This window comes from Protomyctophum parallelum (assembly GCF_964188405.1).
Source record: "Protomyctophum parallelum genome assembly, chromosome: 10".
Lineage (NCBI taxonomy): Eukaryota > Metazoa > Chordata > Actinopteri > Myctophiformes > Myctophidae > Protomyctophum > Protomyctophum parallelum.
Genome location: NC_139704.1, coordinates 17,798,446 through 17,815,517, shown reverse-complemented (window position 1 = coordinate 17,815,517; position 17,072 = coordinate 17,798,446). Strand labels below are relative to the sequence as shown.

Sequence of the window (17,072 nt, the reverse complement as noted above, 5' to 3'; positions counted from 1 at the left end):
AAAGGCTTGTTTGTCTGATTTGCATACATTTCTCAGCAAATTATATGGTAAATTTTGGGCTTTTAGCTTGTGTATACTCCGGTGCAACATTCACCGCACACCACCTCGCTCAATTTGTGCATGTTTTGTTGTTCATCACCCTGGATTCAGACCAATCACTGAACCCAGCTGAACCTTACCACCACCAAAAAAATAAAATTCATCCCACCGGGCCAGGACTCCCCTGCTGTAGAATGTTGAAGTGCAGAGCGGTGGAATCTATAATACCACAACTCCCCCATCTCCCAGCGGACTCCAACTCCCACCTTCCCCAGAGGTAGAAGCAGTCCCTGCTTTGGGTCCCCAGAGGGGGACTCTGGGCCGGGGTGTAGTTCTGAAACCTGGCCAGCATGAGTCTCCAGAGCCCCAAGTGCTGTCTACCGTCCTGCTCTCACAGAGTGCCATGCATGGACAGAAGATGGATGTCTAGCCAACACCGCTGCACTAAAGCCAGGGGCCTAACGCGCCCATTACACATTATACAGCAGCCACAGAGTTAAGAGGACAGGGACTCCCTTCTGTATTAGAAGTGTCTCATGGCTATTAGAGACATGGCCTATTCTTTCATGTGCCCATATTGGTTTCTCTTTTTGTCTCGCTTTTCCAATCTCTCTCTCTCTCCCTCCCTCCCTCCCTCCCTCTCTCCTTCTCCTCCTCTCTCTCTCCTCCTTCGCACTCACTCACAATCTCTGTTTTACTCAATCACCTTACACCGTTCCGACAGTAATTTCCACACTGTTCGCTCGTCCCAGCCAATCAGGGCTATTTCTCCCCCAGTGAAATCTCCTCTCTCTCTGGTACTGCTCAGAGGGAGCTGAGGGAGATGAGGAGGGGGGATTCCCGCGGTGCACTTCAGATAACGCGAGGCAGGAAGCTCTCCCTCATCCTCCGCTCACTATTTAACATGCTGCTCCCAAGGACATAAGGTCCATTGCCTCATTTATTCCACTTATTCAAAAACCTACAATTCACCCTTACGGGGCTAAAATATATGCAGAGGGATCGAGCCAGAGGGGGCCTTTCTTTCTGTACGCTTGTAAAGCAAATACGCAGTGACACGTGCAACCAGTGACCACGGGGCTGCCGTGCACCGTCCAGTGTTGGCAGCCTCCCTGTGTGCATGGCCATCAGCGGGTGTCTGTGTTTTATGACGTGAATTGTTTATGGAGAAGCGATTGGCGAAAAGTCTTATGGGCTAATAAAAAAAACAAAAGGATTCACCGCCTTGCTCTTTGCGCCTCGTCACCCCCATTGACTCCTAATCGGTATCACACACGGCTCCAATCAACGGCCTGATGGAGAGGCCATTGGCTCCGGAAGGAAAGGCGCGAAAGGCCAAGTGAGAGAAAGACGAACGGCGCGTCCTGTAGGAGCTCTCTGCTAAATCTGACGAGCGCCACAGCGAGAGCTGGGAAGAGACGAATATCAGTGGTGGAAAGTAGCTATGAGTCCATTTACTTAAGTACAATTTTGAGGTGATTGTACTTTACTTGAGTATTTCCAATCTACAACACTTTTACTTCTACTCCACTACATCTCAGAGGCAAATATTGTACTTTTACTCCACTACATTTATTTGACAGCTTTAGTTACTATAGTTACCACCAAGAAGACATACATAAACAACTTCACCCCTATATTCGTTTCGGCCATTTGAAAATAGCCGATAAACAAGCTCACAATGCAACGCATTGTGAGCTTGTAGATCTGCTATTTTCAAATTATTTACTATGACAACGTGCAATTCCCGTCAGTGTATCACTCAAAATCCCCATACATGGGAAAGCCAGGTCTCGTGACATGACTATGACATCTGATGTCATACAAATGCGATCTGCTGTCGCAATTAAGCCCATATACGGAGATCCTGGTGTCAGCAATATTGGCCAGCAACTCCTCATCTGAGCTCAAACCTCAATCCCTTAGATCTCCATATATCCGGATATATGTGACAGACTCCAGCAAAAAGTGCCTCAACTCGATTTTTACAGATTACAGATTTTTACAGATTATTAAAGTACAGAATGTAAGCTTTCATATGATGTATCATTCAATGAAATTGAAGGAGATATGACCATCTAAAACTTGTTGAAACAGATACCCCAAAGTAGAGAATTTGCTCTGCAAAGATTCCTGAAAATTTAGCACCTCTGGAATGGGTGTGACAATAGATACTTGTCCACACCCCTAATGTCTTGCATAATCACTCCCCCACCCACTAACCACTCCCCCACTAGGTTAGCTGACAATGACAGTTGAGTGGACACTTAGGTGTGCGAAAGTACATGTTGTTTTTCTTGAGTTAAAGTAAAGATATATAGGACTGAAGTTGTTTAGTGTATGTTTTGTCATCACCTGTTTCCATCTGTTGATCCATCCCCATCTTCCTCTTCGATGTCTCCCTTTTGACTGATACCGTTCCATTCAAACTCTAGACGGGCCTGCCCCAAAGTTATTAGTGCAGTCGCGTCCGGTAGCCGGCGAAAACTAGAGTTCTCAACAGGACCGAAAAGTAAGGCCCGGCCCTCATCAAACCCTGTACACTCAAGAGAATCTCCCCACTACCACCCTTGGAGCTGACCTGTTCTGACATTCCATATTGATCTGACCTCATCAAACCCTGTACACTCAAGACATGATCCTTATATGGCCAGTACAGAATTGTTTCCATGTTGATCTGACCCTCCATGCCAAAGCGCCAGTGCTCGCCCAGCAGTCTGCCGTCAATGAGGTGGATACGTGCACGCAACCTCGCCCCTAAAGGGTCGCTTCTGGCCCTTGGGGGTCTTTCTGGTTAGTCTACAGTTGAAATATGTTAATGGGACATAGTACTTTTGGTACTTTTAGTACAATTTGGTGCTTTTGCACTTTTACTCATGTAAATTTTGAATTCTGGAGTAAAACATTTTGAGTACTTTTTCCACCACTGCGAGAGCTGTGAAAGAGCCTGATTATCAGAGTGCTGCTGGGAGCTGGCGTGCTGCGCACTCCAACGCAAGACCATTTCACTCGCAAAGTGACTGATTGTTCGTGGCATCTATACTCTACGAGGCTGTGCACCGTGGACTATATGAGTTAGCCGTGATGTCATCCCTATGTTGGACAGATTATAGTTCAAAAATGTCAAAATAAAAAGATAGGTGTGTGTGTGTGTGTGTGTGTGTGTGTGTGGGTGTGTGTGTGTGTGTGTGTGTGTGTGTGTGTGTGTGTGTGTGTGTGTGTGTGTGTGTGTGTGTGTGTGTGTGTGTGTGTGTGTGTGTGTGTGTGTGTGTGTGTGTGTGTGTGTGTGTGTGTGTGTGTGTGTGTGTGTGTGTGTGTGTGTGTGTGTGTGTGTGTGTGTGTGTGTGTGTTTTCAGAGCCCTCGTGGCAGTCGAGACACTGGGCGAGTGTTGCACAGCATTAATGAGTCATTGTTTATTGCGGTGCATGTGTTTGCGGGGAGATAGAGACGCTCCGTCAGGCTTTGGGGAAGGAGAAGGATATACCGCAATATTATCACACATCCAGATATCATTCACACTCTCTTCCTAAGCAGTCACACACACACTCCTAAAACTCACCAATCATCAAACCTCTCCTGACATCAAAGCAATGTTGATTGTACGCACGCACGCACGCACTCAGGCACATTGAATTAATTCACCAGGGTGCAATTTGTATATGCTACAGTTTTATTTCATGTCCACAAGCTGGTGTCAAACTGAGTTGCTTAGTATTTTTTGCAGGTGTTTCTTGTCCTCTCCTCCCTCCAAAAAAAAACAGATGGCATGACAGGTTCGCCTCCCCCCCACAAAAATCTGCAAATAAAGACTGTTCAGATGTAAACCAAGAGTGAGGTGGAAATAAAGTACACGTGATAAATGAGGTTAAACAAAGTGATCCAATCGTTTCGGTATCCGTCAGCAAAAGTTGGTGTATTTTTTGCTTTGTCGGCAAAGCATCACTCCTCCTGACAGATGGATTATTTTTTTTATTATTTTTTTCACTGAAGGGTGTTGTATTGAATCAAGGTGATTGATTGAGTCCTCTGTCCTGATGCCCAGTGACATCTGATGCTCTACTTGCTTACTGGCAGCGAGGAGCAACAACACTTTAGCCCTCCAACGCTTCACTACCTCCCTCCATCTTCACCTCTCTCTACCCCCCCTCTCTCTCTCTCTCTCTCTCTCTCTCTCTCTCTCTCTCTCTCTCTACCTCTCTCTCATGTCTATATCTCTCTCTCTCTCTCTCTCTCTCTCTCTCTCTCTCTCTCTCTCTCTCTCTCTCTCTCTCTCTCTCTCTCTCTCTCTCTCTCTCTCTTCTCCTCTTCCTCTTCCTCTTCCTCTTCCTCTTCCCCTGACAGGGACTTTAACACAGCGAGACAGACCAGTGTCTACTAATAGTGCTGATGCATGTCTGTAGTGTAGGACAAAGCAAGAAGAGTAAAGAGGGACATCAGGAGAGAGAGAGAGGATGTACTGTACTCTAGGGCAGATGTGCTAGAGTGATGCAAACCCAAGAAGTTTGCTCTCTTTTTGTGATGTTTTGTGTCCTGGGGAAAGGGTTCATCCATCATTCATTCTCTCACTCACAGACTCACTCACTCACTCACTCACTCACTCACAGACTCACACAGATCCACACACACACACACACACACACACACACACAGTGTCGTAGACACAACTCTGTGGGAGGTGTGGGCCAAACAGACTGTAGGGGTCAACTGCTGTCTTCCTGTGTCACTTTCAGCTTGGAATGGATCCCAACCACCATGCCCTCCACACACTGTGTGTGTGTGTGTGTGTGTGTGTGTGTGTGTGTGTGTGTGTGTGTGTGTGTGTGTGTGTGTGTGTGCGCGCTCGTGTGCAATGTATGAACCCTTTCCTCAGGACACAAAACATCACAAAAAGAGAGCATATTTCTTGGGTGCGTGCACATGTGGAGCTGCGTGTGCGCAAAATAGTTTGCAGTTATTCACAGTGCCTGCATTCCTTGTTCCTCCCTTGCTCCCATACCAATATTTATTTTGTTGACTTATCCGGTCACATTCTCATAAATCCTTTTTTGTTGTAATTCTAATTAATGATCCTTTTCCTCAAAGTTGCTGACAAACTACTCTGCCTGAGCGTAGGGTTGTATGCAAGCCAGAGAGGCTATGGATTCATGTAATGTAACCTTTAGATACAGTGGTGATACATGAGGAAGCTTCTGCCAATTTCATTTCTAGAGCAGTGGTTCCCAAAGTGGAGTCCGGGGACCCCTAGGGGTCCTTGAGGGAGTTCCAGGGGGTCCCCAGCTAAATGATAGTTAGGAACCAAATGGACCCGTTAGGTTCCATACACTCTCAGAGTTAACTTAACTTTGATTTTACAATATACATTGGGGTCCCAGAGATGGAAATGGGGGACGGTAGCCTAATTCAGGTCAAACTCGGGGTCCTTGAAATTAAATTGTTGAAAATCACTGCTCGCGCCTTAAAACCCTTCTCTTATGGGTGTCCTTGGCATATATATAAAAACGTTTTTGTTTTTGTTTTTTGAGGGGGCTAGTGAATCATGGTGTGTGTGATATGAAATGTCCAGTACCTCCCCAGTGCCTCCCCAAGTGCCACCCCAGTGTCTGCCCAGGTCTGTCCAGTGCCTCCCCAGTGTCTGCCATGGTGCCTCCCCAGTGTCTGCCCAGTGGCTCCCCAGTACCTCCCCAGTGTCCCCTGAGTGCCTCCCCAGTGTCCCCCTGAGTGCCTCCCCAGTGTCTCCCCAGTGCCTCTCCAATGTCTCCCCAGTGGCTGCAGTTTCTCCCCAGTGCCTCCCCAGTGCCTTCCCAGTGCCTCCCCAGTGTCCCCTCAGTGCTTCCCCAGTGCCTCCCCACTCCCCAGTGTCCCCCTGAGTGCCTCCCCAGTGTCCCCCAGTGCCTCCCCAGTGTCCCCCTGAGTGCCTCCCCAGTGCCTCCCCAGTGCCTCCCTGAGTGCCTCCCCAGTGCCTCCCCAGTGTCCCCTCAGTGCCTTCCCAGTGTCCCCCTGAGTGCCTCCCCAGTGCCCAGCCGAGTGCCTCCCCAGTGTCCCCCTGAGTGCCTCCCCATGCTCCCCAGTGTCTCCCCAGTGCCTCCCCAGTGTCCCCTCAGTGCCTTCCCAGTGCCTCCCCAGTGTCCCCGCAGTGCCTTCCCAGTGCCTTCCCAGTGCCTCCCCAGTGTCCCCTCAGTGCCTTCCCAGTGCCTTCCCAGTGCCTCCCCAGTGTCCCCTCAGTGCCTCCCCAGTGTTCCCCTGAGTGCCTCCCCAGTGTCCCCCTGAGTGCCTCCCCAGTGTCCCCCTGAGTGCCTCCAGAGTGACTCCCCAGTGTCCCCCTGAGTGCCTCCAGAGTGCCTCCCCAGTGTCCCCCCGAGTGCCTCCCCAGTGCCTCCCAAGTGCCTCCCGAGTGCCTCCCCAGTGTCTCCCCAGTGCCTGCCCAGTGTCCCCCCAGTGTCCCCCAAGTGTCTCCAATAGCAATACAAGTGCAATAATACAAATCAATCTTAATTTATTAATCCTATTAATTAATTATTGAATCAAATTAATTAATTAATCAAAATGTTGGACGCAAGAAGGCCCCCCTGCGGCCTGCGCCCAGCACCATACCAAAGCTTTTTCCTGCAGGAAACACTGCTTGTGGTTGTAAATATATTGTTATCTGTGTTGCGAGGATGAGGGGGTACCTGGAAATATATCTACCCCAAAAGGGGTACCTGGTCCAAAAAAGTTTGGGAACCCCTGGTCTAGGCTGTATACACACTCAGGGGATCTTCCCAAGAACACAATATATACAACATATTCTTTAGTTGGGTCTGAGGGGCTAAATCTCATAAAATTGTTGTCCGTGGCTCAAATGCGCAATAAATAGTGGGCCTTGATATGAAAAGGGTTGAAAATCTCTGGCCTGGGGGGGGGGGACTGATCCGAGATGACTGCCCATGACCGATGTGTTAATGTTCTGGCATTGAGTTCCTTGGCCTGTTGGTAGCGTGCGTACCATATGTACTCTGCATGCACATACTGCACATGTGGTGTGCCACTATGTAGGATCACGAACGGGGATGAGAGTGGTGGAAAGCGGTATATTGACACTTTTACTTAAGTAAAACATTTGAGTACTTTTTCCACCACTGTCTGTCACTGTTAAGTTCAAGAGACTTCCAGCCTATACAGTATATAGCGGATATAGAAACGGTCCCCTGAGCGCTGTTAGATCACGACCTGATGCTCCGGAAGAGTTTGGTACGGTATAGCAGAGAGGCAGCGGTCCACTGGCCGCGGTGACCCAGGATCCTTGGGAAGATCCCCTGAGTGTGTACACAGCTTAGACGGTTCTGCATGGCTGGAATGCTCAGTCCTGCTGAAGCAGCTGTGTGCTGTAGTTTTAACCAAGCGCCAGTAGAGCCTTAAGGGTCAAGAGTGGAGCATCCGTTCCAGACAGTGACGCAGCCTGTACACTCTCAATGGTCCAGATATACAGTGATTACATTTGAAGGTCCTGTGTTGGTGTGTTGTGTTGTTCAATTTACGCTTTGGTCCCAACTACATAAAGATCAAGGGATCGGCCCCTTCTGAAGCAACATCGGATTGTTTTTGTTGTTGTGTGTCCCCCACCCCCACATCTCTGTTCCCTTACCGGAGGAAACATTGTTATAACTGCCTAACCTCTTTAAACCCATTGGAACTTCATTGATTGGAGTATACCCCAGCAGTAGGGACTCTATACTGGGAGTTTAGGCCCAGAATTGGGAAATTGGGAAATATCAGCCTTTGGTGGAAAGTATTATGGCCTTGGGATACAATTGTCAACTTATTGTTCTTGTGTTTGGGAGTCTGGGCCATTTTCACAAACTTTTGCTCAGGGGCAGGCAATGTTTCATTTATCCTTAAAAGTGGCTTAAAGAAAGTCACACCTGTGTGAACTGAGGGGCGTTCTTATCAACGTAGGCTACATCATCATACATCATCTCTTTCTGGCCAATCAGAATTTTGCGTTCTCACCTTCGTCTTCAATGTTTGTGTTAGGACAAAGTTTGTGTTTACAGTTACACACACTAAAAGCTGGACAATAGTGTTGCAGTCCCACCCCATACCAGGGCCCAGGAAATGATCCGGTTCATTTTCCTCATAGACATTTCAAAAAGTATTTATTTAAAGACCTCTTAAGCGTCGTACAAAGCCAACTCGAGTTGTGAGAAATCATGACAACATACACAATTTTTCGGGCCGAACAAATAATTAGAAAGAAGAAGAAAACGGCAGGTTACAACACTTTTTTTTTCTTGTTTTTCTTCTTTGTAATTATTTGTTTGGTCCAAAATATTGTGTTTATTGTCATGATTTGTCACGACTCAAGTTGGCTTTGTACGACGCTTAAAAGGTACTTTTTTAAATGTCTATGAGGAAAAAATGCATTGGGAATTATTTCCTGGGCCTGGCGTCTTCATGAAAAGGGGCGGGACTACAACGCTCTATAGGAGGGGCTAGCTCCCCTAAAAAAAGCATCCTGTCTAGTAGTGTCAAGTAGTAGTATGTCATCAATGTGCTATCTTGTTTCTTGTTCAGCAGTGGTTTGACCGTAATGTAACAATGTAAAATGTTTTCTGAAAAACCTATGTTTCTATGTCAGTGGTTCTCAAACTATTTCATGTCAAGGAGCCCCATGCAGAATGATATGCATTTAGCCGCGCAGACCCCCGTCTCAAAATAGCTTGTTCCAGAGACACAGACACAGACGCGGGACTAAAATGGGAACTAATTTTGCGCTGTTTGTGCCGATCCAAATAAAAAATTAATTTGTGCGTGTGTGTGTGTGTGTGTTCCAGGACACGGCGGTGGGTACCTCAGTGTTCCAGGCGAACGCCACAGACCCGGACCAGGGCACGGGAGGCAGCGTGCTGTTCTCCTTCCAGCCGCCGTCGGCCTTCTTCGCCATCGACGGAGCCCGGGGCACGGTCACCGTCACCAGGTCCCTGGACTACGAGACCACCTCGGCCTTCCAGCTCACTGTCAATGCCACGGTCAGCACACACACACACACACACACACACACACACACACACACACACACAAACACATGAAATCAACGGGGAAAACGGCTAAATCAACACTGGTGCGTGTTCATTTCGTTCAATACTATGACCACACAATGTTCGGTGACTAAATTTTTTTTCATTGCCCAATCGCCCACTATCGCCAGGCGATGTCGCCCAAAGATGAATTATTTGTATCATTTCGGCCGACATTCCCCCGCCCACTTTTCGACCATCGCCTGTTCGCCTGCTATCGCCTCTATCGCCAGTAGTTGCCGGGTCCCATTGACAAATAATGCACTTCCGGAAAATTCGTCTGGCTGTCGCCCGCTGTTAAAACGTACTGTGAGAGTATTATATTATTATTAAAAACGAGCAGATATACAAGTTCACAGTGTGTCATGTCGTGGCACGCTTGCGAGCTTGTACATCTGCTATCTTTGAACATTATCTTTTGGCATTATCTTTTTGTATAGAATCATTTAGCAGTGATAATAAGCCCAATGCGTTTCTAATGTATCAACTCCAGGATCAGGACAAGGTGAGGCCTCTCTCCCGACTGGCCAACTTGGCCATCACCATCACTGATGTCCAGGACATGGACCCCATCTTCACCAACCTGCCCTACAGCACCAACATAGTGGAGAACGCACCACCGGTCAGTAAGGCCCCATAGAAACGCACGCATTACGTACTGTACTGTGCATAATACAGACATAATACATTTTGAGAGTGGAGATGAGATGAGATGAACTTTATTATCACTCACTCTTGCAAGTCACCATAGAGTGGATGGGAGGCGTTAGCCAGCATGCAGATCAGCTTGTCCCTGATTCTCCTCTCTGCGACTGACTGCAGCCCCTCCATCCTGAGGCCCACCACAGAACTGGCCTTCTTTGTGATCTTGTTGAGCTTGTTCAGCTCCCAGGCCTCAATGCCCCCACCCCAGCATACCACTGCCTAAAACAGAACGCTGGCTACAACGGACTGATAAAACATTTTCAGTAGCCTGCTACACACATTAAAGGACTTGAACATCCTCACGGGGGTACAGTCTGCTCTGTCCCTTTTCGTAGACAGCCTCCGTGTTATCTCTCCAATCCAGGTGTTTGTTCAGGTGGACACCAAGGAACTTGTAGGAGTCCACAATTCTCCCTGGATGGTGATGGGTACTGGGGTCGTCCTTTTGCTCTGCCTCGTGTCTATCACCAGCTCTTTGGTCTTTTGTTTTTATTCCTCCGTCTGGCCCCACTGTGATTCGTCAAGTCACATTTAACCTAGCCTCGGAAACCCAGACGTTTTTATTTCCAGGGAGGTCTGTCTAAAAGTATCTTTTTATTTGCAGCAAGGGACCAGGCGGAGGGGGAGGGGTAGTTTGTTCACCACACTCTCTTCACTACAGTCTTGGGAGCGCTGTCTGCTGAGCGACACCACAGGGAGCACTTATAGGACTTGGAATGCTTTTTATCAAGGACACCGTATATAGCAACAGTTGTCCATGCTTCTTCCTTTATTCTGCTCTGTCCATTTCTACAGCCATCAGAGCCCTTTTCTCCACAAGTCATGTTTCACTGCTTCATCTCATCGCTCTTCCCTCCGTACATTTGCACACTTTTCTTTTGTCATTCTGGGGGTGGTGGTGTTTAGACTAAGGGCGATGGAAACACAGTTAAAGTGAAGGTATGAGTTATTGCTATCGGAGCTGGGAGGATGGCTCGTCTCCCAACATTAATGTCCTGCGGGTCCCGCCATGGCCTCTCAGCGATGCTCAGGCTCTCTGTCCCCCTGAGGCTGTGTTTTTGTCCAGTCCATTCAGCCCCCCTCCCCCCGCCACCCCCCCGGCCTCTACGTTCCAAACGCAGCCTCGGGTCCCTATAGCGGTGTGACGACAATTAAATTACTGGCTGAGATTTACAGTCCCATTGCTGGGGGGGGAGGTGTAAGGCCTACAGCAAAGGGCACAGAGGCCAGGATTTATCATTGTGTGTGTGTGTGTGTGTGTGTGTGTGTGTGTGTGTGTGTGTGTGTGTGTGTGTGTGTGTGTGTGTGTGTGTGTGTGTGTGTGTGTGTGTGTGTGTGTGTGTGTGTGTGTGTGTGTGTGTGTGTGTTACACACTGTACAACAGCTGTAAAACCAGATTGTAATGATAATAATTGACTGTATTAAAACAAAATAAATAATATCATAAATTAGGTCATAGTATACACTGTGTATGTGCTTGCGTATGCACAGTAAAATGCATGTAAATGTAAGGCTCAGAATATAGTTCTGGCTTGCAACACGGACGTGTAGCAAAGTATAAATTAAGTATTAACACTTCTTTTACTGGGGAATTTTTCCCAGCCCAGCCATGCAGATGAGGCAGATTTTACTTTGAAAAGCCCCGCCTTCCATTACCCCCAAAATCGGGAGGCATAATTTTCCACACGCTACCCAGCTCGTCTTATGAATCTCTAAAAGTGTAAATATTCCAAACGAGGTGCTTGGAATGACCACAGAACATTGGCATTATGGTCAAAACCATGGAGAGCGCCATAGATTTAGGGTTATGAGCAACTTTTGTCCACCCATCAACGAGGAAGTGAACGGCAGTGCGCATGCGTGAAACCGGTCTAGGATCGCTGAAGAAGGAAAGGCCAAAAAAACATTTACAAAAATAGATTTTTATAATATGGTTTGATATCAATAAAAAGGACCTAAAGACGTGTATACACGTCCAAGGCACCCCATGGTTTTGATTCTAAAGTGGTGTATACACATGTGTTACATTAGCATAATTAGTGTTAGAGACGGATGTCGGAGCAGGTTTACTTTTCTATTGCTAAGCATGCAACGTTTCTACACAGAGCTTTTTCCTGTCATGCAGTATACGCTATGTAGCCAACAGCATCAAGTTAATAGACACTCCGTACCCCCAGGTGGGTATGTTAATGTCGTGTCTTCTTCGCAGCACAGCGGCAATAACGCATCCTCAACTTCGCTCATGTCGTTCACTCCATTCACCCTCTCTTTTTATTGTCCCCCGTCTCCCTCAACCATCCGATCACTTCTCATGTCCTCTTCCTTCAATTCTTGTTTTGCCTCATACCTCTGCCTAGTCGTTCCCGCACGCCCCATCGCTCTCTCGCTCTCATCCCCTCTTCCGATCATCCTCTCCTCTATTCTCCTCGACTCTCCTCACGCCGCACTGTGTCGTAGTGAAATGTCAAGTGCTACATTTGCATGCACATTAACGGGGCATGACGGAGTCTACGCCTGGTGTCCCCCCGACTCCCCGATTCATCAACTGTCACCAGGAAGGTCACATCAGGGGGGAGGGGTGTAACGTACAGTAGAGTAGAGTGAGTGGGAGATGAAAAGAGTTGTACAGGTATGGTAAGAGTCTGTGCTGTACATCGACAAGATATGGCAATATTCCATATCGATCAATATCAAATATCTATATAATAGTACGATAATAATTTATAATTCAATATATTTGTGTTTGGCTCGTTCTTTTGGTGAACTTTTCTTGCTAGAGGGGCCATTAGTTAAATCATAGAATATAGTTTAACAGTTTGACTGTGGAATTAATTCATTGCAATGCCCTGTTGACTGCCTAGATTTCACTAACCTTTGAAGAACCACAGCGCCGACATCATCGCCCGCTGCACGCCACCGCCATTGGAATGCATTGGGCCTCAATTTCCCAGAAGCCTTTGCATGCCAGTGTGACTGAAAGTTTTGCGGTGACGTCATCCGAACACGTCGCCTATCCCACTCCACAGTCCGATTAAAACGTATTCAGAACGCAAATTAAACAATGAAAATGTAACTCGTTATTGGGAGGGAAGCTGTTCTACAATCAATGAACTTGTGTAACTCGTGAATGGGAGGGAAAGTGTTTAACATAACAAATACAATAACAATGTAAACATTAACTGTCCAAACTGGTTTAGAACACATTTTGTGATCAAATAATATACAGCATTTTGTCTAAATGTTTTAACGACAGAACGCTAGTAATGCTGTGTGGTGAGGGAGAGAGCATCAGGGACCTTGCATTTTCTAAAAAACAAACAAAAAAACTATCTATTTATTTGCAGCTTTCTGCAGCATTCTTGCTAAAGATAGGAAGTATTCTTATGCCTTGGAGTTCGTAGCTGGTGTCCAGCACTTTAATCAATTCCAGCAATTTAATCCGTCTTTCTCCACTTTGCTCAGGGGCATCATGTCGTCGCTATGAAGTAAATAACCGTGCTTGTTATATCTTTCCTCCGTTTTCGATTGCTTTCCATACGGGGCAATGGCTGCCAAAGATGACGTGATTAATTGTTGTTTTGGCCCCTCTGTGCCCCGCTGGCGCAAAACTGGACAACTTTTGTCGGATGATGTTAACTTGGGCCCGCCTGGGATACTATATTTTTAACGTCATGGAAAAGATTTCCACACTTTTTAAATTCACGTTCACATCCACTATCTTCATCAATGGTAGCTCAAACAATGCAAAGTAAGAAATACTTTGACAAAATACTTCAACACAGTAGGATACTTAAAGGTATATTCAGTGATTTCACTCAAAAAACCTTAGGTTTCGTTTTTGGCTGTGGGACCCAGCCTTTCGTCCAATCAGGATAGAGAGTCAAAAACGAAACCTAAGGTTTTTTGACCCCCAGGGGTTAACTGGGAACAGGGAGGAACTCCTTATATGGCCAGCACACTCTATAGTAGTATCACAACAAAACAAAAAAATAAGCGATATTTGAATTAAGTGAAATCACTGAATATACCTTTAATCACAGTATAGGAAGCACTTTGACATGTAAGCCAATACTGTAAATATACAGTATATATGTATACAATATATATGTCTGATTGGCACATTTATTCCTGATGTATCATGTATGATAGGCTGTTAGATCTATCATATAGTGCAAAGTTTTTACACATGTATTTCACAAATTCACGCATGCACGCACGCACGCGCACATGCACACACATGCATATTAGTACTGCTGTATCAGTGAGTGGTATTTTAACAGGCTGTCATTTCCATTAGGTGGTGTGTGGTGGTGATAAGCCCTGGGTTAAAGTGACAAAATTAGTGTCAACTGTCCTCAAGGTCCATGGCATTTACACAGGGAGCCATCCAACACACACTCCTGCCATAGGTCATTTCTCATGTGTTCAAACATGCACGCACGCTGTCTCAACACCCTCTCAGTCCCCCTGTCTTTAACTCCCACCAACCAAGGTACTGCTTCATTCATTCATTCATTAATTCATTCATTAATACATATATTCATTCATTCATTAATTAATTCATTCTTCATGCATTCATTCGCATTCATTGGTTGAGGTAGGTTTTCGGTCTAATGACTGTCGGACCAATAATAGTGTCGGAACTAAAGCCTGTATAGTACCCCTGTAAGGTTCAGCATTCAGGATAGAGTTCCTCCACCTGTGCCTTATACCAGTAGGTCCATATCTTGCCCTGTTATATTCTGGAGCAGGTGTTTTGAGGCCAGTACGTAGCTCATGTTCCACAAGGAGAGCAGAAAGATATTCACCATTGCATGTGAGTGTCATGGGATTTCTTCCTGTGGTGTTGATTTTGGCAGCAAATTTTGATTTTAGTTTTAGTCATAGTCTCTTGAAAAGTTTTTGACACCTGGAATTGTTTAGTCGACAAAAATAAGATTTTAGTCGACAAACTCTATAGTTGATTTAGTCGACGGAAAAGTATTTTCGTGGGCCTTGATGCCGTCGTAATGACATATTTTACACTTGCTGAAAATAGCAGATCTATGACGTGTTGTGAGCTTGTAGATCTGCTATTTAAAAAAAATTGTATACATTTGACAACTTAAATGGGACCCTGTCCATACTCCATAGTGAGTACTTTCTACTTTTGGTAGGCTACTTTAAGTACATCTTAATGCCAATGCATTTGTACTTTTACTCAAGTACATTTTAAATTCTGGACTTTTACTTGTAAAAGTAGTTATACATTGCAGTATTGATACTTGTAAACAATTGAGTACTTTCTCCACCACTGACACTGACTGGATTGATTCTCCATTGGTCTTTGCTGCTATGTGAGGACTGTGGACTGCAACTCCTTTCAGCCATACTCCGGCTATTTTTAGGCCATTTTTAGCCTGTAGTGGTTCAAGTTGCTGACCACACTGCAAAACGGCAAGATCACTGCTGACAGCTATAGCGTGCAGAGAAGATGTGGAAATTGGGAGGTGGAAAGTGATGTTGACGTTAAAGCAACAAAATAAGGTTTTGACCTACTGTCGTTAGGCCACAATCACAAGAGGACAGAAGGAACAGATAATGGTCTTAAACAGTGCTGGGGCCGTAAACCCTGTCTACACAGATTACATGTGACTTTGTTGGTTGCGAACGCAGTGAGCCACTTACTATGACAGCAAGGGCTGAATGTCTGTGTGTGTGTGTGTGTGTCACGCTGTTACACCACCCGCCCGCCACCAGAGGGCGCAGCTGTAGCACACACACACACACACACACAGGGCGCAGCTGTAGCACACACACACACACACACACACAACCACACACACACGAGCTGCGTTCGCTTCCCGCGTTTGCGCGTCTTACTTGTAGAAGTACTCGACCTGTGCATGAGCAAGAGTGCGTGCATGCGTGGCTGTGTGTTTGTGTTGCTTGGTTGAACCTGTTCCACCCGAGTGGACAGCTGGATAATATTGCTCATTTCACCTCAGCATCACATATCTCGTCATTCTCCTATATCTCACCTGTCCCTCACCTCTCCTTCATTCATGTACAGTAGCCTCTCTCTCTCTCTTTCTCTCTCTCTCTCTCTGTACCAGCCTTTCTCTTGGTAACTCTCTCTCTCCGCTCTCTGTGTGGGTGGGTGAGTGGGTGTGTGTGTGAGTGGTGGTCTGTGTGTCGTCTGTCTCAGCCAGTGATCAGTGGTGATTCACTCCCTCTAAAAGGCCTGTAATTGATTCCGCTGTAATTGGTCAATGACAGGAGATGCTTTGGCAGAAATGGAGCATAAACACAATTCAGACACAATTTGCAGGATCAATGGGAGGCAGATAGGAAAGGTAGGGAGGGAGGGGACCCGGGGGGGGGGGGGGGGGGGGAGAGAGAGAGGGTCTCTTTGCCATCCCTCTATGCAGTACAGCCTAGCTCCGTGGATGAAAGACTTCTCAAATAGCCCTTCTTTATTTCTTTCACCGTCTCACTTTCACCATATCCCCCCTCTACACTTTTTCATTCTCTTGCTTTTTTACCCCTCTATAGCATTTTGTTTAGTTGCACACTCCTGCTGCCTGAGCTGGAGAAATTTAAAAAAAACAATAAGGAGAAATAAACCACTATTAACGGCTAATGACCCATTCCAGCTAGTGCAATGCTGTTTGTTCTTTTGTGACGACTGCCATTTTCCACCTTTTAAGTGCAGACATTTGGTGGGATATTGGAAGTTCTTGATGAAGTACTTTTAACTTGCCTCATTTCGTGGGGGTTGTAGAGGGTTGTCAGAGAAAGCTTCTGACAAAAACAAAGTTTGAGCAGTCTTTACTTTATTTGTTTATTGTGACGGGACAACGCATATTCATGAACATTACACTCAATGCAAAGTAAATAAATTCACCGGAATTAGCGAATACGATACATTTAATCCACAGTCCCCACACAAAACGAAACAGGCAGACCTGGTTTGCAGAAGCAGCGAGTGCATTCTCCGACAGTGGCAATGAGACGCGGCGCTGCCGGGTGGGAGGGCCGGCCGTCAGCTCCCGGAGTAGGTGAATAGGTGAAAAGTAGAGGGGGGGATTATGTAACTCCACTGCCGCTCCATCTCGCGGCCGCCACTCCATGCCGCAACTGCCGGTTAACTGCCGGGAGAAGGCGGCATCTGCCGGGGAAGCTGGGGGGATTATGACACTCGACTGCCGCTCGCTTCCGTGGCAGTGCGTTGGTCTGACATCCGCTGTGTCGTGCTTGCGGTTAGGGTAAGGGTTTGGGGTAGAGTGCCGGAC

General features: G+C 46.5%; 2 protein-coding genes across 3 annotated transcripts in view; one reads left to right on the top strand and one right to left on the bottom strand.

Annotated features, from left to right (window-relative positions):
* cdh23 (cadherin-related 23) overlaps positions 1-17,072 on the top strand; it is a gene marked incomplete at both ends in the record, with an annotated part of 313,884 nt that overhangs the window by 100,108 nt on the left and 196,704 nt on the right. For both annotated transcript variants that reach the window (XM_083774574.1, XM_083774573.1), the window contains 2 exons: positions 8,851-9,045; positions 9,587-9,715. In XM_083774574.1, the coding sequence (XP_083630700.1) occupies positions 8,851-9,045; positions 9,587-9,715 (324 nt within the window). The remainder of the gene's footprint in view (positions 1-8,850; positions 9,046-9,586; positions 9,716-17,072) is intronic.
* The window catches only part of vsir (V-set immunoregulatory receptor), a 445,816-nt gene that overhangs the window by 277,696 nt on the left and 151,048 nt on the right, over positions 1-17,072 (bottom strand). The gene's annotated exons all lie outside the window — the stretch shown is intronic.